Below are 19,870 nucleotides of genomic sequence, written 5' to 3'. Positions count from 1 at the left end.
CGGCGGTTGGGAGGGGCCGTCCTCGCTGCCCGCGGAAAACTCAGTGCGCATGCGCGTCCCGCGGCGCCAAAAGGCGCGTGCGCCCGCCATCCCGCGCCTCGCGCCGCCGGGCCGCGCGGGAGGTTCCATGAGGCCGCGCCGGGGGGAGAGCGGCGGGGGACGCCGGTTCGCACCCGCTCCGCCGCGCGCTGGCAGGAAGGCCGGAGGGCCTGACTGCTCTCTCGTTCCCGCTCGACGCCCGGTTGACGCCGGGGGACGGGAAGTAGCCGCAGGACGAAAGGTCGCGCTCGGCGTTACGTAACGCACTTCCCCCACCCGCCGGCAGTGGTTCCGCCGCCCCGCCCCCGCGGCGCTTTCGGTGCTCGCCATTGGCAGGGTGAGGCGGCAGGGCGGGGCGAAGAGGATATAAATAGAGGCGGGGCGGCGGGCGCCCCGTTTAGTCCGCCGCGGCCGTTCAAGCGTTCTGACGCCTCTCGCTGCTCTCCCGCCCGCCGCCGCTCACTCCTTTCTTCTCCTCCGCCGCCATGAACGGCCAACTTAACGGCTTCCACGAGGTGTTCATCGAGGAGGGCACCTTCCTCTTCACTTCCGAGTCTGTGGGCGAGGGGCACCCAGGTGCGGGCCGCGGCGGGGCGACGAGCGCGCAGGCGCGGCCCGGCGGCGCGCGGCTGCCTTGAGGCGGGCGGGGGGAGAAGGAGGAGGAGGAGGAGGAAGAAGGAAGGGAGGGCCGGGGGGGGTCCTGGCGGACAGGTTGGGGGGGCGGGGAGGGGGTTGCGGTGACGCCACCGGGCGCGCGCGCAGTGCGGGACGGCGCGCGCCGCATTGCGGGCCCCGGCGCGCACGTGCTTCCCGCGTGGGGTGGGCGCGGGGGGGGTGGGGGGGGGACAAGGACGAGGACACGACGACACACGGGACACGACACGCACCGGGGGGAGAGGGGGTCCTTACCGGCTGACGCAACGAGGATGGGGGGGTCGGGGGCCGCTGTGTGACTCAGCCGTGACGAAGCACCTCCCGGAGGGTGGCGGTGGCGGGACCAGGTGTGTCCCGGCCGCCCCTCCCCACCAGCGTGTCCCCGGTTCCCCGTGGGTTCCCTGCCTCCGCAGCCTGGCCGTCCGAGGGGGGGTCCTGGCTGGCAGCGTGGCTGCTGGGGCCGTGACAGGCCCAATGAGGGACCGCCCCACCCCGTCCGGTGCAGGGTCCGGTGGGGAACCACCCCCGGAGCACCCTGCTCCCCCCACCGTGGGTGTCGCTGGGTCTGCTGCCCCCCACCCAGCGCTGGGCTGCCTGGGTGGTGATGGAGCACCCTGCCTGCCCGCCCTGCTCAGGGTTCCCCAGATGTGCCCCCCCTGCCCCGCAGCTGGAGGGTCAGGACCCCCGTGGGGGCTGTTTTAGGACACCCCCCACCCCGAGCCCTTGAGCTCCTAGGCCATGTTGCAGCACAGTGCCATGGCGTGCCGGCCTCCCTCCCTGCCTTTGTGCTCGCCGGTTTTGGGCACATGACTGGAAAGCTGCGCAGGCAGCTGCCTCCCTTTGCCCAGAGGCGGCTGCCAGCACCCACTGCCTGGGTGCTCCTAGCCAGCCATCCTACCCAGCACTCTGCAGATGCGGTTTTCCATCACCCTACAGTGTAGGTAGCTCTGGCTTGGCCGCCAGCACTCACATTGCCTGATGGCGTAAGCAAAGCCCTGTGGCCGGTCTGGGGGTACCCTTGGGGCTTCCCGCCCTCCTTGTTGGAAGGGCTGCCTGTACCTGAGATCATGCGTTGCCCCAATAGAAAACGGAGTTTAGCAACCGCATGTGGGTGTAAGGTCCATTCTTTCGCTCTTTCACCCTGAGAAGCGGGCGGGGGAGCCACCTCCTTTCGCCCCAGCGAGGCGCTGCCTCATCCTCTCCCAAATCCGGCCCGAAAGGTCGCCGCCAAGGACGTCCGCAATTCCAGAGAAGTTGCTTATTCACCACTCGGCCCCAAGTGGCCCTTGGGAAGCTCCGGGAGCAGGAGGGGGCTTTCCCTCTTCCAGAATAAAACATCCTGGGTACTGGAGGGAACTGGGTATCCGGTGGGAGTTGGGCGGGCATGCTCCGAGGCAGGTACCAGCATCAGGCACCCACCCGGGAGCCAGGGGCAAAGCTGCCAGGAAGCTGGCATGCTCTGGATTCAGAAAGCCGGGGCTGGAGAAGGGGGTGCTGGGCCCCTTTCGTGGTGCCGTAGGTGGCTGAGCCCAAGGCCTGACCCGGCTGTAACTGGAGCTTAACTGGTAAATGCCTGAAATTCCAGGCTAATAACCCAGCGTGGGGACAAGGCAAGGGCTGTGTGTGCTGCGGGAGGCTGCCAGCTTAAGGGGCGGCTTGTGCTCAGCCACGGCTCCAGTTCCTGGTTTAGCATGGACTTGGCTGTGCCGAGGGACAGCGGCTCAGGAAGGAAGGGCTGTGCCCTGCTGCCGTGATGGCCTCCAGCTCTCTGTCCCCCTCCCCCAGATAAAATCTGCGACCAGATCAGTGACGCTGTCCTGGATGCCCACCTCAAGCAGGACCCTGACGCCAAGGTGGCCTGCGGTGAGTCACTCCCCGGGGACACTGGGTGGGTGACGCCAATGCTGGGTGGGTGACGCCGGCGCTGACGTCCTCCTCTCTCCCTTCAGAAACGGTGGCGAAGACGGGGATGATCCTGCTGGCAGGGGAGATCACCTCCCGGGCTGCTGTCGACTACCAGAAGGTGGTCCGGGACACCATCAAGCACATTGGTTATGACGATTCCTCCAAAGGTACATGCTGGGGCAGGTCGCCAGCTCACCGCCGGCATGGGGATCGGCGCAGCGGGCTCATTGCAGCCTCTGCTCTACCCCAGGCTTTGACTACAAGACATGCAATGTGCTGGTGGCCCTGGAGCAGCAGTCGCCCGACATCGCCCAGGGCGTCCACCTGGACCGCAGTGAGGAGGACATTGGCGCCGGGGACCAGGTGAGTCCCTGTGCCGTGTGAGGCGCCGCGGTTCAGCCAAAGGAGTTGTGGTTTCATCGCCCCCTCCCTCTGCCGCAGGGCCTGATGTTTGGCTACGCCACGGATGAGACGGAGGAGTGCATGCCCCTCACCATGGTCCTGGCCCACAAGTTGAACGCCAAACTTGCAGAGCTGCGGCGTAACGGCACCCTGCCCTGGCTGCGCCCCGACTCCAAGACGCAGGTGAGGGCCCCGGCGGACCTCACTGGGAGCCCCAATACCTTGGGGGTCCCAAAAACTTTTCTCCCCTGAGTCCCCAAACCTCTCGCCGAGTCCCCTGACGGCCCCGGCATTCTCCCTGGCAGGTAACAGTGCAGTACATGCAGGACCGCGGCGCTGTCATCCCCATCCGGGTGCACACCATCGTCATCTCAGTGCAGCATGACGAGGAGGTGTGCCTGGACGAGATGCGGGATGCGCTGAAGGAGAAGGTGATCAAGGCAGTGGTGCCAGCCAAGTACCTGGACGAGGACACCATCTACCACCTCCAGCCCAGTGGCCGCTTCGTCATCGGCGGCCCCCAGGTACTGGCAGCTCTCTTGGTGAAGCTGTGCCGGCATGGCGGCGGTGGCACGGCGGTGATGGTGTTTGTCCCTGGCAGGGTGACGCTGGTCTGACCGGCCGCAAGATCATCGTGGACACCTATGGGGGCTGGGGAGCCCATGGCGGCGGTGCCTTTTCGGGGAAGGATTACACCAAAGTGGATCGCTCGGCCGCCTACGCCGCGCGCTGGGTGGCCAAGTCCCTGATCAAGGCCGGGCTGTGCCGCAGGGTGCTGGTGCAGGTGAGTGTAGGCAGGTCTCCCCCTCCCCGTCGTTTTGCAGGGGGGCTCCTCGGACTTAATTTGTGCCCCCACCCATAGGTCTCCTATGCCATCGGGGTGTCCCACCCCTTGTCCATCTCCATCTTCCACTACGGCACCTCGCAGAAGAGCGAGCGGGAGCTGCTGGAGATCGTCAAGAAGAATTTTGACCTCCGCCCCGGGGTGATCGTCAGGTAACGGGCGTCGGAGAGGGGGGGACACGCGCCGCTGGGAGAGGGAAGTGGGGGGACACTGGGGCGGTGGCAGCGTGTGGGGGTCCCCTCCCCAGAGCAGCCGCGGTCACCGCCTGGTGCAACTGGAACCGGCAAGGAGAGCCACTTATGCCGGAAGATAAAGCGCTTTCGGGCGCGGACGGGGGTAAGTATCCGCCGAGAGCCGAGCGCTTGGAGCTTCTCCGGCTTCTCGGGAATTGGGGGCGGTGGTGTGGGGGTGCAGCCGGGGAAGCTCCAACCGCCCCCCTGGGGATGGGGAGGAGACGGAGGCGATGCCGCAGACCCCCCGGCCAGGCAGGGAAGGGGCGAGCGCGGGGCCGGATCCTCTTTACTGAGTTGAGGACTTGTATATTCCAGGGATCTGGATCTGAAGAAGCCCCTCTATCAGAGGACCGCAGCCTATGGCCACTTTGGTAGGGACAGTTTCCCTTGGGAAGTTCCCAAAAAACTAAAATACTGAAAAGAAAAAAAAAAAGCCTTGTTAGGCTTTTTCCCCCCACTCCTGCGGGCGTAGGTTACAGAGAAGCTCGCGGGCTCTGGGGGAAAGAGCTCCTCAGCCCCCCCCCCCAGGTTCTCCTGGCCCCGTGTCTCCCCTCCCCCCTTTTTCTCTCTCTTTCTCTCTCTCTCGCCATCGTTTCGGTTGCGTGGGGACCACGCGCGGCCTCGTGCCTCTCCCCGAGCCCTCCCCACCGTGTCGTCCCCCCCACCTCCGCGGCCGCCGATCCCTCCGGCTTCTTTTTAAAATCTCATGTGACGTCTGAGCTCAGAGACGGCAAAAAGCCCCGAGCGCTTCCCCCCCCACCTTGACTCTCGCTGTCCCACCGCGGGGCAGGGAGGAACACGACATTTCGGCTCCCTCCCTTTCCCGCTGGGACTTCACTGGTGCTGGTTTTGTTCTTAACCCAGATTTTAAACCTCTCTTCTCTCGGAGGATGCACGTTTTTGGGGGGTAGGGGGGGACAGACGGATAATGGCTTTAAAACCGCTCCCCCCCCCACTCTCCAAACCCCCCGTGCGGGTTTGGTACCGGAGGAAAATGTTTTATGGTTCTTTTTTTTCTTTATAAGAAAGCTGAAGTGACTCCACAACTGCACAACCCCCCCTCCCCTTCCTGCCCCCCAGCTCGGCACTGGGGAGGGGGGGGCTCGGCTGAGGTTTATATATATATTTTTGGGGGAAAAAGGGGAGGGATTTGGCCCTTCATACTTGAACGTTTTTTTCTAGCGGTGTATTTATTGTGTGCTGAGGCGCGGGGCGTGAGTACAGAGAAGCCCCCGGGCTCAGACGGCAGCTCTTGATTTTTTTTTTTTTTTTTCCTGAAAGCCCCCCCCCAGCACCTTCACCCCCCTCCAGCCGCCTTTCCCCCACCCCCAGGAGGCCAAGAGATGGCCTCCAAATTGGGGTAAAAAAGGGGGAAATCGGGTTTATTGATGGAGGGGGAGAGGGGCAGGCAAGTGCTGGGGCTGCCCGGCCCCGGGACTGCGGCGCATTTGGCCGGTGTGGTACAGAGAAGCCGGCTTGTTTACCTGCCCGTCCCGGGGGGGGCCGGTGCCCCCAGAAGTGCCTTGGTGGGGTGGGGGTGATGGCAGGGGGCTTTCTCTCTTTTTTTTTTTTTTTTTTTTTTTTTCCTCTTTCTTTTAATATTTTTTCTGGAGGTTTTATTACATTTTGTTTCGGTTTCACCAATTCCAAAAAGAAACTAAAGAAATCTCAATAAAACTGTTGGGTTCAACCATACCTGCTTCAGCCTGTGCCTGGAGTGGGGGAAACTGAGGCACTGGGGAAGGGGGGTGGGCAGTGTGAGCTTAAAAATTGAGTTTATTTGCAGTGCTCAGAGCTCGGGGTCCCCCTGCCCCCCACTGCCGCCCTCAGGCCGAGCCTCCTCTTCCTCGCCACGCCAGTTGGCGAAGGCCACCTCCTGCGCCAGCTGCTGCAGGGGCGGCCGACCCAGCGCCAGGTTCCGGAGGGAGATGCAGGTCATCAGGGCGCTGTGAGGGGTGGGGGGGGAATCAGTAATGGCAGGGGGGAGAAGAGAAGGGAAAATTAAGGGGGGGGGGGAAAGGTGATTTTGGGGCTCACCTGCGGCGGAAGAGGTAAAATTTCTTGCGGAGGAAGCGGTGGAGGCGCTGGGCCAGGCTGGCCTCCCGCCGCTGGTTCTGCTCCTCCAGCCGCCGCTGCCGCCGCAGGAACGCCATCACCACCGGGTCGGCCGCGGTCCCCACTGGCGGTGGCTCCCCCAGGATGGGCCGCAGCTCGGGGGGCAGTGGCTCCGTCTCTGCGGGCACGAGAAGGGGGTGAACTGGGGATTGGGGGGGGGGGTCTCCCCGAGATTCCCCACCGCTGGTGCTCACCGGTGCCGTTGCGAACCCGCTCCCGTAGCTCCTGCAACCGTGTCAAGTTCTTCTCCAGCGCCAGCGCCGTGGTGTTGACGTAGAGGTACATGTAGCAGGACGGCTTCGGTGACACTGTGTGCACCTTGTGGTACTGCCCTGCCGGCAGCTGGATGGACGTGGGGGGGGCTGTCAGCAGCCCCCGGGACCCCCACCCAATGTCCGTATGTCCCGTCTGCCCCCCCACCCCCTGCCCAGGCCCTCACCTGCATCCCCTCGCCCTCCTGCAGGGAGCGGTTTTGGTGCTGCTCCACCAGCTCCACCAGCACCTCTCCCTGCAGCACCCGCAGGCTGGTGTTACCCAGGTCCTCGCTGACAAAGTTCTCCAGGTGTAAGCCTGGGGAGAGGAAAGGAAAAAAAAAAAAAAAATAAAGTGGGTGTCCACCCCTGAGGGTGCCTCCCCAAACCCAGGGGCCCCCTCTCTGGCCCCCAACCCCGTACCAGGGAAGTCGGCAATGAAGACGGCGTCGGTGTGTCCGTCCAACTGACTCTCCAGCTCCTGCAGCCGCTCCCGCCAGGGCGACAGCTCCAGCAGCAGCGGCAGCAGCCACGGCGTGGGACTCCATGGGGACCACGGTGCCCGAACCAGGTCTACCCGCGGGTCCACCAACCTGTGGGGTACGGGCTGTCAGCACCCCCCTGCACCCCCGCAGTGTGTCTGTGTCTTGTCTTGCCCCCTCCCCAAACCTCTGCTGGAAGCGGTCGTTGATGGAGACCCAGACGTCGAAGTAGATCTGAGGCTGGGAGACGTTGTAGCGGGGCAGGAGGTGGCTCAGGCAGGTCGAGTATTGCTTCAGCATGTCCGCGTGGTCCTTCCAGCGCCGGCTCTGCGTGAACACCTACCCTGGCTGTGTGGGTGATGGGGAACCCCCCCCCAACACCCCGCTGTCTGTTCCCCCCACCCCACCGCGGTGTCCCCACTCACCCCTGGTTTGAGGTAGCCCACCTCTCCGGTGAGCCCGTCCCGGTAGGTGATCTTGACGTGCTGGTGAAAGCGGGAGTGAACCATCATGTCCCAGGAGTAACCGTAGAGGCCGTTGGTCCAGTTGTTGTAGCCCTGGGGGGGGATGGAGACACAAGAGATGGGGGGGGGGGTTAACACCAGGGGATAGGAGTGTCCCCACCCCACAGTGACCCCTCAGGAGGGGATAGGGGAGCTCTGTATCTCCCCTCCTTCATCCCCTGGGTGAGCACCCCCCAAGTCCTTAACCCTGTGACCCACCCCCCCAGCAGCCCCCCCTTCAGTCTTGTGTCCCCCCATAACACCCCCTTACCCACCCCGTGTCCCCCCTCCCATGTTAACATGCCCCACCCCAGCACTGCCCTCACCCCAAGCCCCCCCCGGCACTGCCCTCTTGCCCTCCAGCATCCCCTCCCCTTTACCACCATGCACCCCTATATCCCCCCAGTATCCCCCAGTCCCAAATGTCCTTTCACCCTCTCTGTGTCCCCCCAAAACACCAGCCTGTGTCCCCCCAAATGCCCCCCCATCCCCCAAAATACCTGCCACGTCCAAAAAAACCACCCCCCCTCTCCAAAAGTATCCCCCCAAATGCCCCTGGCAGTGCCCTTCTGCCACCCCCCCCACCCCCCCCGCCTCCAGCAATGCCCCCACCTGGGTGATGAAGTGGGAGTAGGGCAGGAAGAGTTGCTCCAGCACGTAGAGGAGGGTGAAGGCGGCAGCCAGATGTTGGCGAGGCCGAAGGCCCCCCCGTGCCCTCCGCCCCCCGTAGTGGCAGTCGGGGCTGGGCCGGGGGGGCTGGGTGCTGGGCAGCATCCCCCGCAGCCAGCGTGGGCAGCAGGCGCAGAGACGTCGGGGCCAGCTCGGGTGGCAGAAGAGCCCGCTGCTGGCCAGCATGGTGTAGGGGAACATGCCTGGGGGGGGGGGGGGGGGGGGGCGGGGGGCGGTACCGCTTAGGGACCCCCCCAGCCGCACGCTGCGGTCCCCCAGGGATCAGGGGAGGGTGTCTGGGTGCCCCTGCCCAGGTTCAGGGTGTTTTGGGGGTGCCCGGGCATCCCTGCCCTGGCTGGGGCGTGCTCCAGGGGTTGGGAGGGTGCTCTGTGTCCCCCCACCCCGGTGTCTCACCGATGCTGAAGAGCTGGGAGTTCATGCAGTGGAAGTAAGTGACGAAGAAGAGGGCGATGGGCCGGGTGGCGTCGAAGAAGAGGAGGAAGCCAGCGGAGAGGTCAAGTACCAGCCCCCCGCCGTGCACCACCAGCAGGCTGGTCATCTCCTCTGACAGCACCAGCCTGCGGGTGGGACCCGTCACCCCTCCTCATCCTCGTCCCGTCACCCTCCTCCACCTCCTCCTCCTCCTCCTCACCCCGTCAAGTCCCCATCACCCTACTCATCCTCACCTGAAGGGTGAGAAGAGCCAGTGGCGGGCGAGGGAGCTCATGGAGTAGCCGCCCACCCAGTCGGCGTCCAGCTTCTTCAGCCCCGCAATGAAGTAGACGATGAAGATCTGGGGGGGGGAAGGGGTGATGGGGGGTGAGGGGTGGTCCCGGAGGGGGGACCCAGGCATCCGGGACAGGGGACCCCAGCGTCCGGGCACCCACCTGGGCGCGCAGCAGGGTGTAGTTCCATAGCGGCACGTGGGCGTTCCTCTTCTGGGGACGGAGGAGCCCGTCCAGGGACCTGTGGGGACATGGGGAGGTAGTGGGGACACAGGGGGGACCCCCGGAGAAAGGGGGCGACCGGGCCACCATCAGCCCTGCTGCCAGTGCTGTGGAGAACACGTGCCACCGCCCTGCAGGGACCCAGAGCCACAGGGAAACACTGGTGCCGTGGGGGACACCGGGGCCGCTCCCTGGGGACACAAGGCCGTGGGGCCCCAGTGCCACAGGGGTTCACGGGACCTCATGGGGACCCCCATGCTGTGAAGGACACCGAGGTCTGTGCCACCCCCTGGGGACCCACCAGACCTCGGTGCCTTGCAGCACCCCGTGCCACCCAGGATCCCCAGTGAAACCCATCTCACCCCGTGGCCCCCGCCCCGTCCCAACCCGGTAGCACCCCTGGGTGCCCACCCGTAGCGGTCAGCGCCCAGCAGCGCCAGCTGGAAGGCCAGGAGCCCGTAGAGGTAGGAGTGGTTGTTCCAGGAGGTCTTGTCCAGCAGCAGGAGGTACCAGTACGGTCCCAGGAAGGCGACGCAGCTCAGGCGGTAGCAGCACCCCACCATGATGCCCAGCGCCCCTGCGGGCACCACAGCCCTCCTGTCCCCAACACTGTCCCCAGCCCCATCCCCGGTTCCCCTCCTGGTGCCCGTCCCCACACCCCATCCCAGCTCCTCTTGGTGTCTGGTCCCATCGTGGGGACGTGTCCCCTGTCCCAGTGCCACCCCCCAGTGCCATCTTGGTGCCCGTCCCCCTTTGCTGGTGTGGTACCTGTCCCAGAGACCCTGTTGGTGCCACTCCCAGTCTGTCCTCATCCTTCCCCGGTTCCCCTCCTGGGCCCTGTCCCCATGCCCATCCCAGTCCCAGTGCCCATCCCAGTCCCTATCCCAGTCCCTTTGCCCATCCCAGTCCCCGTCCCGGTCTCTTTGCCCATCCCAGTCCCTGTCCCAGTCCATCCCGGTTCCCGTCCCAGTCCCCCCCGTACCCAGGAACATGATGGTGTAGAGCAGGTACATCCAGTCGAGGGGCAGGGGCTGCAGGAAGGGCAGCAGCGGGAACCGACAGACCTCCAGCCCGTCCAGGAACCGCTGGTCCAGGTGTCCCAGTCCCCGCTCCTGGGGCACGTCCAGCGCCATCAGCAGCCCTGCGGGGGGGCCGGGGGGGGGCGGTCAGCAACCTGGGCACCCCCCCCGCCCCTCGGCAGGGGGACCCGGGTGTCCGGGAGGACACTGACCCCCCCTGAACCTCTGCTGGAACCTTTGCTCCTGTGGTAACGTGTCAAGGCTCCGAGGCCGGGGGTACCCCTGGGTGCTTGGGTGACACCCCCCCCGATGCCTGAGGACCCCCCCCCCCAAACCCCTGGGTCCCCCTCCCAACTCCTGGGCTCCCCCCCAAACCCTGGATCCCCCCAAACCCCTGGGTTCCCCCAAACTCCTGGGTGTGCCCCCCAGGCTCCTGGATCTCCCCAGACTCCTGGATCCCCCCTAAACTCCCAGCCCCCCCCAAACTCCTGGATCCCCCCAAACCCCTGGGTTCCCCCAAACTCCTGGGTGTGCCCCCCAGGCTCCTGGATCTCCCCAGACTCCTGGATCCCCCCTAAACTCCCAGCCCCCCCCAAACTCCTGGACCGCCACAAAACCCCTGGGTCACCCCCCCAACCCTGGATCCCCCCAAACCCCTGGGTTCCCCCCCCAGACTCCTGGATTCTCCCCTAAACTCCCGGGTCCCCCCAGGCTCCTGTATTGCCCCAAAACCCCTGGATCCCCCCCAAACCCCTGGGTGTGCCCCCAACTTCTGGGTCCCCCCCCCAACCCTGGATCCCCCCCAAACCCCTGGGTCCTCCCCAAACTCCCGGGTGCCCCCGAGCCCCCCCCGGTGCCCCCCCTCACCGAAGGCCCCCCGGAAGGCCCCCAGCGCGGCGGGGTCGGTGGGCCGGTGCAGCAGCCGGACGAAGCGGTGCCACCGCGCCAGGTCCCGCAGTTCGAAGCCCAGGAGCCGCCGGGCCAGGCCGGCACCGGCACCGGCACCGGCACCGGCACCGGGGTCCCTGCCGGGGGGGTGGGGGGAGCCCGGGGGCCGCCCCGCCCCCTCCCCCCGCTCCGGCCGCCTCCGCCGCGCCGCGCCTGCAGCGGGGTCGGGGATCAGAGGTGAGGGGTCACAGGGCACCGAGCCCCCCCCCCCCCCCCGATCCCCGATCCCGATCCCCGGTCCCCCGGTCCGTACCCTCCGCCGCCGCCGCCGCCATCGCTACGGCCCCGCCCCCCGCGAGCCACGCCTGGGGGCGGAGCGACCGGCGGCTCCGCCCCGCCACCGGGGGCGGGAGGGGGTGTCGAGGCGCGCGCCACACCCCTGCCCCCCCCCGCGGCCCCTACCGCCTCCTGACCCCTGACCCCGTCACCCCGACCCCGCCGCGACCCCTGACCCCCCCATCCCGCCTCCCCCCCCCCCCCCGTGGGGACCCCCTGACCCCGCCCCTTCCCGGTGCCGCCGACTCCCGGAAGGGCCCGGCGGGGCGGGGCGGGGTCAGCGGCCGCCGCGGGCAGGAGCGGAGCGGAGCCGAGCGGGGCCGGCCGCGGTGGGACCGGGGGGCGACCGCGGGGGCGCTCGGGGGGCTGCCCGGGGCGCCCGTGGGGGGTCTGGGGTACACCCAGGATGCCCGGGGGGCGTGTATGGGGGGGCCGGGGGGCCTGTGGGGTGTCTTTGGGGTCTCCGGGGGGCATGGGGGGGGCCTGGGGTACGTGGGGGGGGGGTCTGGGATACGTATAGGGCGCCTATGGGGCGCTTGGGGGGTGCCCAGCGTGCCTATAAGGTGCTTGGGGGGTGTCTTTGGGGTCTCCAGGGGTCATGAGGGGGGTCTGGTTTACATGTGGGGGGGTCTGGAGTACGTATAGGGCGCCTATGGGGCGCTTGTGGGGTGCCTAGGGTGCCTATAAGGTGCTTGGGGGGTGTCTTTGGGGTCTCCAGAGGGCATGGGGGGGATCTGGTTTACATGTAGGGGGGGTCTGGGGTATGTATGGGGTGCCTAGGGTGCCTATAAGGTGCTTGGGGGATGTCTTTGGGGTCTCTGGGGGGCATATGGCGGGATCTGGGATATATGCGGGGGGCTCTGGGGTACGTATAGGGTGCCTGTGGGGCGCTTGGGTGGTGCCCAGGGTGCCTATGGGGGGGTCTGGGGTACGTATAGTGTGCCTATGGGGCGCTTAGGGGGTGCCCAGGGTGCCTATAAGGTGCTTGGGCATGTCTCTGGGGGGCATATCGGGGGCATCTGGGGTAGGTATGGGGTGCCCAGGGTGCCTATGGCAGGGTCTGGAGTACATATAGTGTGCCTATGGGGTGCCCATAAGGTGCTTGGGGGGGTCTTTGGGGTCTCGGGGGGGCATATGGGGGGCGTCTGGGGTATGTATGGGGTGCCCAGGATGCCGGGGGGAGGGTCTGGGGTACATACAGGGTGGCTGTGGGGTGCTTGGGGGGTGGCCAGAGTGCCTATGGGGGGGTCTGGGGTACGTATAGTGTGCCTATGGGGCGCTTAGGGGGTGCCCAGGGTGCCTATACAGTGCTCGGGGAAGTGCCTGTGGGATGCCTATAGGGCGCACGGGTGGATATGGGGCGCCTATGGGGTGCCCAGGGTGCCTATAGGGTGCTTGGGGTGTGCCTTTGGGGTCTCCCGGGGGCATATGGGGGGGTCTCGGGCACATACGGGGGGGCCCAGGGGGTGTATATAGGGTGCTGAGGGGTGACCAGGTTGCATATAGGGTGCTTGAGGGTGCACATGGGGCACCTATGGGCTGCTCGGGGTGCCTATGGGGGCAGCCTGCGGTGCGTATGGGGGTGCATGTAGGGTGCATATAGGGTGCCTAGGGTACATATGGGGCATCTGGGGTACATATGAGGTGCCAAGGGGGTGCTCGGGGTGCCTGTGGGGTGCTTGGGGAAGTGCCTATAGGGGGTGCCTATGGGTGCTTGTCAGGTGCTTGGTGTTGATATGGGGGGGGCATATGGGGTACTTGGGTGGATACAGGGTGCCTGCAGGGTTCCCAGGATACCTATGGGGTGCTTGGGGGTACGTTTGGGGTGTGTATGGGGTGCTGGGAGGGTGCATATAGGGTGTATGTAGGGTGCCCGGGGTGCTATAGGGTGTTGGAGGAAATGCCCAGGGTGCCCATGGGGTGCTTGGGGGGTGTGTATGGGGTGCCCGTGGGGTGCTTGGGGGGTGTGTACGGGGTGCCCGTGGGGTGCTTGAGGGATGCCCAGGGTGCCTATGGGGTGTATATGGGGTGTCTAGGGTGTGTATGGGGAGCTCAGGGGGTGTGTACGGGATGCTTGGGGGGTGCCCAGGGTACATATAGGGTGCTGCGGGGTGCCAGGAGAGTGTCGGGGGTCTATGTGGGGCACCTGGGGGTAGACCCGGGGTACATATGGGGTGCTTGGAGGGGTGCCGGGGTGTAGGTGGGGCGGTGGAGGGTGTCAGGGTCCCTGTGGGGTGCTGGGTGCCCACCCTAAGACCTGCCCTGTGGTCCCAGGCGGGCAGCGGTGTGGGCAGCATGGCGGGCAGCACAGCGGGCGACGTGACGGGCGGCGGGCGCGTGCGGGCGCTGCAGCAGGAGGTCGAAGGCGTCAAAACCATCATGACCCAGAACGTGGAGCGGATCCTGGCGCGGGGCGAGAACCTCGAGCAGCTCCACAGCAAGAGCCAGGACCTGGAGGCCACGGTACGGGCAGGGGGTCCCTGGGGTGGGCAGAGGGTCCCTGGAGCGGGCAGGGGGTCCCCAGGGTGGCACCACATCCCCCGGTGGGTGCACCATCCCTGGGTGGGTGCAGCGTCGGTCACCCTGGATGGCAGGGGGTCCCCAAGATGACACGGGGTGCTGGGGTGGGCACAGCGTCCCCAGGGGTGGCACTGGGTCCTCAGGCTGGTGCTGGGATCCCGGACACACACACACACACACACACACACACACACACACACACGACACAGGGTTGTGGCACACGGGGTCCCCGAGGGGGCTCCGGCGCACTGGGTCCAGCTGGGCACTGGGGCTGGGGGTGTGGGGCAATTGGGTGGCAGGGGGTGTCCCCAAGGGTGGCAGTGGGGGTCGCCAGGGTTGCAGGGGGTGTCCCTGGGGTCACAACGGGGGGTCCCCCGGGTGGCAGGGGGTGTCCCCGAGGTGGTAGTGGGTGTCCCCAGGGTGGCAGAGCCATCCTGCGGGGTGGCGGGGACTGTCCCCGTGTTCCCCCCCCCGACCAATGTCCCCGCAGTCGGAGCACTTCAAGACGACGTCCCAGAAGATGGCCCGCCGGTACTGGTGGAAGAACGTGAAGCTGCTCGTCATCCTCGGCCTGGTGGGCGCCATCATCCTCATCCTCATCATCCTCCTGGCCACCGGCACCATCCCCACCTAGAGTCGACCGCGCGTCCCCCCCCACCCGCGGGGACCCCCCAGCCACCCCCGTGTCCCCCGGGGAATACAGGGATGACAAGAACCGTGTGAGGCTGGGGGTGTGCGTGTGTGTGCCGGGACGGGGGACACGTGGGGTCACGCGTGGGGACACGGGACGCGTGGGGACACGCGTGGGGACTGGCGGCGCCAGGATGGGGGCTGGGGAGCGGTGCCAGGCGGGCGGCTGGCACCAGGGGACAAAGGACACTGTGTGGTGGCACTGCCACCCTACCCTGGGGGGGGGACGGGGGACGGACATGGGGGTCCCCGGGGACCCAGGCATGGGGGGGACCTGCAGCTGGGGGGGTTTGGGGGACATGGGGGTCCCTGGGGGGACCCATGTCTGGGGGGGGTTGGGGACATGGGGGTCCCGCGGGGGGCACCCCCACATCTGGGGAGGGCTGTGGGGACATGGGGGTCCCGCGGGGGGTACCCCCACATCTGGGGAGGGCTGTAGGGACATGGGGGTCCCGCGGGGGGTACCCCCACATCTGGGGAGGGCTGTAGGGACATGGGGGTCCCGCGGGGGGTACCCCCACATCTGGGGAGTCTTGGAGACACGGGGGTCCCTGGGGGGGGGGGGGGCGCCCCCACATCTGGGAGGGGTCTGTAGGGACCGGGACGGGGGCTTTGGGGGACCCGCGGCTGCGGGGCCGGGGGTTGCCCGGGGAGGGGACACACACGCCGTCCCGGTCTGTGGCCCCGGGGGACCGAGGGGGGGGGGGTCCGGGGGCGGGGGGGGCGGTCTCGGTCCCACCCCCGCCCCGGGCACCGCCCCCGGTACCGGCACCGCCCCGCGGGACCATGGTGAGCACCGGGGGCTCTGCCGCCGCTTTCGCTTTCACTTCCCGGGGGGCGTGCACCGGGACCGGGATCGGCACCGGGGGGGGGGGCGGGAGACACGGGACCCTCCCCCGGTCCCGGTGTCCCCGGACTCTTCCTGCTGGCGGGAGGGACACAGCCCCGGCGGGGGGGGGGGGGGGAATGTCCGTGTCCCCGTGTCCTTGCGTGTCGTTGTCCCCCACCGGTGCCGGGATCCCCCCCTTGTCCCCCCCGTGCCCGGTCCCCAGGGTCCCCGTCTGCCCCGCACCCGTGGTCTCCTTGTCCCCGTGCGCCCGTTCCTGCGGCGCCCGTGTCCCCAGGGTCCCCCCGTGTCCCCTCCCCACAGCACCCTCGTCCCCGTGGTGCCCCTTCCCTGGGGTACCCCTGTCCCCGTTTGTCGCTGTGTCCCCATGGAGCCCGTTGTCCCCTATGTCCCCGTTGTCCCCATGGTGCCCCCTTCCTGGGGTACCTTTGTGCCCAAGGTTCCTGTGTCCCCTTTGTCCCCATGGTCGCCATGTCCCCCTATATCCCCCTATGTCCCCATGGTGCCCCTTCCCTGAGGTACCCTTGTCCCCATTGTCTTCCTGTGTCCCCATTGTCCCCATGGAGCCCCTTCCCTGAGGTCCCCTGTGTCCCCATGGTCCCCTATGTCCCCATGGAGCCCCTTCCCTGAGGTCCCCTGTGTCCCCATGGTCCCCTGTGTCCCCATTGTCTTCCTGTGTCCCCATTGTCCCCATGGAGCCCCTTCCCTGAAGTCCCCATTGTCCCCATGGTCCCCTATGTCCCCGTTGTCCCCATGGTGCCCCTTTCCTGGGTTACCTTTGTGCCCAAGGTCCCTGTGTCCCTGTTGTCCCTCCATGTCCCCATAGTCCCCATTGTCCCTGTTGTCCTCCTATGTCCTTATTGTCCCCACTGTCCTCCTGTGTCCCCATGGTGCCCCTTCCCTGAGGTCCCCTGTGTCCCCATTGTCCCCATGGAGCCCCTTCCCTGAGGTCCCCTGTGTCCCCATTGTCTTCCTGTGTCCCCATTGTCCCCATGGAGCCCCTTCCCTGAAGTCCCCATTGTCCCCATGGTCCCCTATGTCCCCGTTGTCCCCATGGTGCCCCTTTCCTGGGGTACCTTTGTGCCCAAGGTCCCTGTGTCCCCATTATTGTCCCCCCGTGTCCCCATGGTGCCCCTTCCCTGCAGTGCCCTTGTCCGTTTGTCCCCCCATCTCCATAGTCCCCACATGTCCCCTCCCCGCGGTCCCCTTTCCCCGGGGTGCCGCTGTCCCCCCACGTGTGTGTGTCCCCGTCCCCAGGAGGGGCTGGCGCGGTGCCAGCGCGAGGCAGAGGAGGTGACGGAGCTGATGAAGCAGAATTTTGCCCGGGCGCTGGAGCGGGACGGTCGCCTCAGCGACCTCGACAGCCGGGCCCAGGAGCTGCGCGCCATGGTGGGCACACGCGGGCACCTGTGGGGACATAGAGCCCTGGGGGGACACACTATAGGCACATAGAGCCCGGGGGATACACACACTATGGGGACATATAGCCCCAGGGGGAATATGCTATAGGGACGTATAGCCTTAGGGGACACCATAGGGACATACAGCCCTGGGGGGGGGAGATGGCTCCCTAGGGGACACACGCCATAGGGACATATAGCCCTGGGGACACACGCTATAGCGATATATGGCCCTGGGGGTGGACACTATAGGGACATACAGCCCTATAGTGCCCCCCCCCACACTATATGCCTATATGGCCGGGGGGGGGGGGGGGGGGAGGGGGGCGGTTACCCTATAGATCCCCCCCATGGCGTTGTCTCCACAGGGCGAAACCTTCACCCGCAGCACCCGGGCTGTGGCGCGGCAGCAGCGCAGGGGACACCGGCGCTGGCGCCTGGTGGTCATCGGCCTCGCCGGCCTCTTCCTCCTCCTCCTCCTCCTCCTTATCCTCGGCCTGGCACTATGGCTGCCACGGCCACCCCCCGCCATCATCACTGTCCCCCCCGGTACCCCCCCCAGCGGGGAGTGAGCCCCCGGCCCCGCAGGGAGCCTGCCAGGACTTGGGGGAGACCCTACAATAACAAACCAGCGTGATCTGTTTTGGGGACACCCTACAATAACAAACCAGCGGGAGCAGCTTTGAGGAGACCCAACAATAACAGAGCAGCAGGACCCACCCCAGGGAGACCCCCACAACAAACAAGCACCAGGATCTGCTTTGGGGAGACCCTACAATAACAAATGCACCGGACCCTCTCCGGGGAGACCCTAAAATAACAAAGCAGCAGGCTCTGTTTTGGGGATACACTACAATAACAAACCAGCGCGATCCGTTTTGGGGAGACCCTACAGTAACAAACTGGCAGGACCCTCTTTGCAGAGACCCTACAATAACAAACCACTGTGCCTTGCTCCAAGGTGACCCTGCAATAAAAGCCCCCGTGGGATCGAATTCAGGGAGACCCTACAATAACAAACCACCGTGCCTTGTTCCCGGGAGACCCTACAATAACAAACGGACCTGATTTGGGGAGACCCTACCGCAATAAACCAGCACAACCCACTCTGAGGAGACCTGACAATAACAAACCAGCGGGACCAGCTCTGGGGACACCCAGTCTTGTCCCCAGGTGCCACCAGCCTGGGGTGAGGGGGACACAGATGGACGGGAGGGTGCTGTGGCCCTGCCACCGAGATGGGGGGACCTGGGAGGGGACCCTGGGGACATGATGGCACCTGGGGGGGGTGTGGGGGGCATGATGACCCTGGGGAGGGGAGAGGATGGGGGGGTCCGTGGGGACACGGCACCCTTCACCACCCGTGCAGGGGGTACCCTGGCACCCACGGCAGGGGATGCTGAGGGGGATGACAGCGGGGACAGGATGCAGTGACACGCTGGGATCCCCAAAAGCCCCCCCCCCCCCCCCCCCCCCCCCCCCCCATTCCTGCATACCTGGGTCCCTCCCCTGTGCCTCAGTTTCCCCAAGCGGAGCCAGACACCGGAGCCTCGCAGCACCTTTATTGACAGCAAGCAGCGGCTGGCACCCATCCCACAGGGGGACAGCAGCATCCCCCTGGGGGGGGGGGGCGCATGGGGGGGTCAGCAGTGTCACCCTGTCCCTCGGCGCTTGCTGAGCTCGTCCTGCACCCGCTGGCAGAGGGCTCGGCGCAGGGCAGGTTCCAGCGGGCTCCGGGCACACACCCGTCGCGTCACCTCCTCCGCGCTGTCCCCCTGTGGCACCCTGTCACTGGCCGTGCCCCCACGGCAGCACCCCCGTTGCCCCACGGCACCCCACGGCAGCACCGTCTTCCCCCCCCCCCACGCACCCACCCGCTTCATCCCAGGAGAGCCAGCACCCACCAGGCACCCGCTGCGCCCCACGGCACCCGTGGGTGCCCCAACACCCCCCTGCATGCAGCAGCCCCCCCTCCTTGCTCCCCCGGGCCCCCCTCCCTGCACCCATGGGTGCCCTCCCGGGGAGGGGGGGGGGGGGGCACGAGTCCCAGACACCGGGATCCCCACCTGGTGCACGATGACGGCGGTGATGCGGCCGTCGTCCCCCTCGTACTCCAGGCAGAAGAGACGGGGCCCACGGGTGTCCGTGGGAGAGGGGGGCCCTGGGCTGGCGTCTCCCCCGGGACCCCCTGCGGTGCCTGCACCCTCAGGGGGTGGCCAGTGCCCCCCCACCCCCCTACACCCTGGCCCACCCTTGGGTGTCCGTCCCCCCCAACCATCCCATGGTCCCCCACCCCCCCATTCCCATTGCTCCCTTAGGTGACCCCGTGCCCCAGCCCACCCCTGGGTGCCCCCCCAGCCCCATCGCTCCCTTAGGTGACCCCCCTCCACGCCCCAGCCCACCCTTGGGTACCCCCCCCATGCCCTAACCCCCCCCAGGGGTGCCCTATTACCCTCCCCCCACCCCTGGGTGCCCCCTCATGTCCCAGCCCACCCTGAGGTGTGTCCCCCCCCCAGTTTGTGTCCCGTCCCCCCCAAACACCTCTTGGGTGCCCCCCACCCCCCCTTGTGTGCCCCCCCTTCTTCCCTTGGGTGCCCCCCCCGCTCCGCTCACCGGGCCGGCGGGGCCGGTAGACCTGCTGGTCGGGGCGGCGGGGCCGGGGGGGGGGTCGTGGTGAGCCGACCCCGCGCCCGCCCCCGCGCCTGCCGCACCGCCCGCTCGTAGGCGTCCCTGCGGACCGGGGGGGGGGGGACGGACACGGCAGGGATGTCACAGGGGGTCGCGGGGCCGCGCTGGGCCGGGGCTGGGGGGTCCCCGGGGGGCCCCGGGCCGATTCAGGGCCCCGCCGGTGGCGGTGGTACCTGGCGATCTGGTTGCGGCGGATGTGCCGCACGAAGCCGTGGCTCATGTCGAGCCGCCCACCCGGCCGGCAGCGCCAGCCCGCGGCCGCCTCCATCAGCCGCCGCCGCCACCGGGGCCGGCCTGGAGGGGGAGGCCGCGGGCGGGGCTGCCCTGCCGGTAACGGGACGCGGTCCCTTTAAAAGCCCCGCCGGCCGCCGCAGGCCCGGCGCGCATGCGCCACCGAAGGGGGGGGCGCGCCACACTGCGCAGGCGCAGGAGAGGCGT

General features: G+C 67.3%; 5 protein-coding genes across 9 annotated transcripts; 3 read left to right on the top strand and 2 right to left on the bottom strand.

Moving 5' to 3' along the window:
• Nucleotides 1–437: 437 nt before the first annotated feature.
• MAT2A (methionine adenosyltransferase 2A) lies at nucleotides 438–6,494 on the top strand. Of its 2 annotated transcripts, XM_049831103.1 has the most exons (10): nucleotides 438–615; nucleotides 2,479–2,556; nucleotides 2,643–2,765; nucleotides 2,849–2,961; nucleotides 3,040–3,183; nucleotides 3,306–3,524; nucleotides 3,602–3,784; nucleotides 3,863–3,996; nucleotides 4,393–4,448; nucleotides 6,415–6,494. In XM_049831103.1, exons 1-10 carry the CDS (start codon nucleotides 525–527, stop codon nucleotides 6,462–6,464), a joined length of 1,191 nt encoding a protein of 396 aa, XP_049687060.1. In that variant the 5' UTR covers nucleotides 438–524; the 3' UTR covers nucleotides 6,465–6,494. The 2 variants fall into 2 exon arrangements, with proteins under 2 accessions (XP_049687060.1, XP_049687061.1); XM_049831104.1 differs by lacking the exon at nucleotides 6,415–6,494 and having other exon boundaries at nucleotides 4,393–5,772.
• Nucleotides 5,751–11,289, bottom strand: GGCX (gamma-glutamyl carboxylase). The gene is made up of 14 exons (XM_049831097.1): nucleotides 11,265–11,289; nucleotides 10,027–10,185; nucleotides 9,456–9,621; nucleotides 8,985–9,063; nucleotides 8,784–8,890; nucleotides 8,512–8,675; nucleotides 8,041–8,300; nucleotides 7,351–7,482; nucleotides 7,113–7,264; nucleotides 6,867–7,036; nucleotides 6,632–6,762; nucleotides 6,387–6,534; nucleotides 6,115–6,310; nucleotides 5,751–6,023 (listed from the first exon to the last, which is right to left on the bottom strand). Exons 1-14 carry the CDS (start codon nucleotides 11,284–11,286, stop codon nucleotides 5,867–5,869), a joined length of 2,043 nt encoding a protein of 680 aa, XP_049687054.1. The 5' UTR covers nucleotides 11,287–11,289; the 3' UTR covers nucleotides 5,751–5,866.
• On the top strand, nucleotides 11,133–14,522 carry VAMP8 (vesicle associated membrane protein 8). Its single transcript, XM_049831126.1, has 3 exons — nucleotides 11,133–11,188; nucleotides 13,562–13,750; nucleotides 14,298–14,522. The coding sequence occupies exons 2-3, from the start codon at nucleotides 13,583–13,585 to the stop codon at nucleotides 14,439–14,441; spliced, it is 312 nt and encodes a 103-aa protein (XP_049687083.1). The 5' UTR covers nucleotides 11,133–11,188; nucleotides 13,562–13,582; the 3' UTR covers nucleotides 14,442–14,522.
• Nucleotides 14,523–14,851: 329 nt separating this feature from the next.
• Nucleotides 14,852–17,856, top strand: LOC126051634 (vesicle-associated membrane protein 5-like). Of its 4 annotated transcripts, none has more exons than XM_049831122.1 (3): nucleotides 14,852–15,286; nucleotides 16,602–16,733; nucleotides 17,113–17,856. In XM_049831122.1, the coding sequence occupies exons 1-3, from the start codon at nucleotides 15,284–15,286 to the stop codon at nucleotides 17,314–17,316; spliced, it is 339 nt and encodes a 112-aa protein (XP_049687079.1). In that variant the 5' UTR covers nucleotides 14,852–15,283; the 3' UTR covers nucleotides 17,317–17,856. The 4 variants fall into 4 exon arrangements, with proteins under 4 accessions (XP_049687079.1, XP_049687076.1, XP_049687077.1 ...); XM_049831119.1 differs by lacking the exon at nucleotides 14,852–15,286 and adding an exon at nucleotides 15,293–15,783 and having other exon boundaries at nucleotides 16,434–16,733; XM_049831120.1 differs by lacking the exon at nucleotides 14,852–15,286 and adding an exon at nucleotides 15,305–15,941 and having other exon boundaries at nucleotides 16,294–16,733.
• Nucleotides 17,857–18,284: 428 nt separating this feature from the next.
• On the bottom strand, nucleotides 18,285–19,852 carry C28H2orf68 (chromosome 28 C2orf68 homolog). Its single transcript, XM_049831123.1, is given in 5 exon segments — nucleotides 18,285–18,519; nucleotides 18,811–18,932; nucleotides 19,358–19,409; nucleotides 19,411–19,474; nucleotides 19,606–19,852. Coding segments are annotated over 5 exon segments (456 nt in total). The 5' UTR covers nucleotides 19,701–19,852; the 3' UTR covers nucleotides 18,285–18,396.
• Between the last annotated feature and the right edge of the window lie 18 nt (nucleotides 19,853–19,870).

Source organism: Accipiter gentilis, chromosome 28 (assembly GCF_929443795.1).
Source record: "Accipiter gentilis chromosome 28, bAccGen1.1, whole genome shotgun sequence".
NCBI lineage: Eukaryota > Metazoa > Chordata > Aves > Accipitriformes > Accipitridae > Astur > Astur gentilis.
This window is presented reverse-complemented; position numbering and strand designations above follow the sequence as displayed.

Coding starts and splice junctions, on each gene's coding strand:
- MAT2A (XM_049831103.1), top strand. CDS start 525: ATGAACGGCCAACTTAACGGCTTCCACGAGGTGTTCATCGAGGAGGGC. Junction 616..2,478: donor TGTGGGCGAGGGGCACCCAG/GTGCGGGCCGCG, acceptor CCCCTCCCCCAG/ATAAAATCTGCGACCAGATC. Junction 3,785..3,862: donor GCCGCAGGGTGCTGGTGCAG/GTGAGTGTAGGC, acceptor CCCCACCCATAG/GTCTCCTATGCCATCGGGGT.
- GGCX (XM_049831097.1), bottom strand. CDS start 11,286: ATGGCGGCGGCGGCGGCGGAGG. Junction 8,891..8,984: donor ACACCCTGCTGCGCGCCCAG/GTGGGTGCCCGG, acceptor TCCCCCCCCCAG/ATCTTCATCGTCTACTTCAT. Junction 6,535..6,631: donor AGGAGGGCGAGGGGATGCAG/GTGAGGGCCTGG, acceptor ACGTCCATCCAG/CTGCCGGCAGGGCAGTACCA.
- VAMP8 (XM_049831126.1), top strand. CDS start 13,583: ATGGCGGGCAGCACAGCGGGCGACGTGACGGGCGGCGGGCGCGTGCGG. Junction 13,751..14,297: donor GCCAGGACCTGGAGGCCACG/GTACGGGCAGGG, acceptor ATGTCCCCGCAG/TCGGAGCACTTCAAGACGAC.
- LOC126051634 (XM_049831119.1), top strand. CDS start 15,712: ATGGAGCCCGTTGTCCCCTATGTCCCCGTTGTCCCCATGGTGCCCCCT. Junction 15,784..16,433: donor GGGGTACCTTTGTGCCCAAG/GTTCCTGTGTCC, acceptor TTTGTGCCCAAG/GTCCCTGTGTCCCCATTATT. Junction 16,734..17,112: donor CCCAGGAGCTGCGCGCCATG/GTGGGCACACGC, acceptor TTGTCTCCACAG/GGCGAAACCTTCACCCGCAG.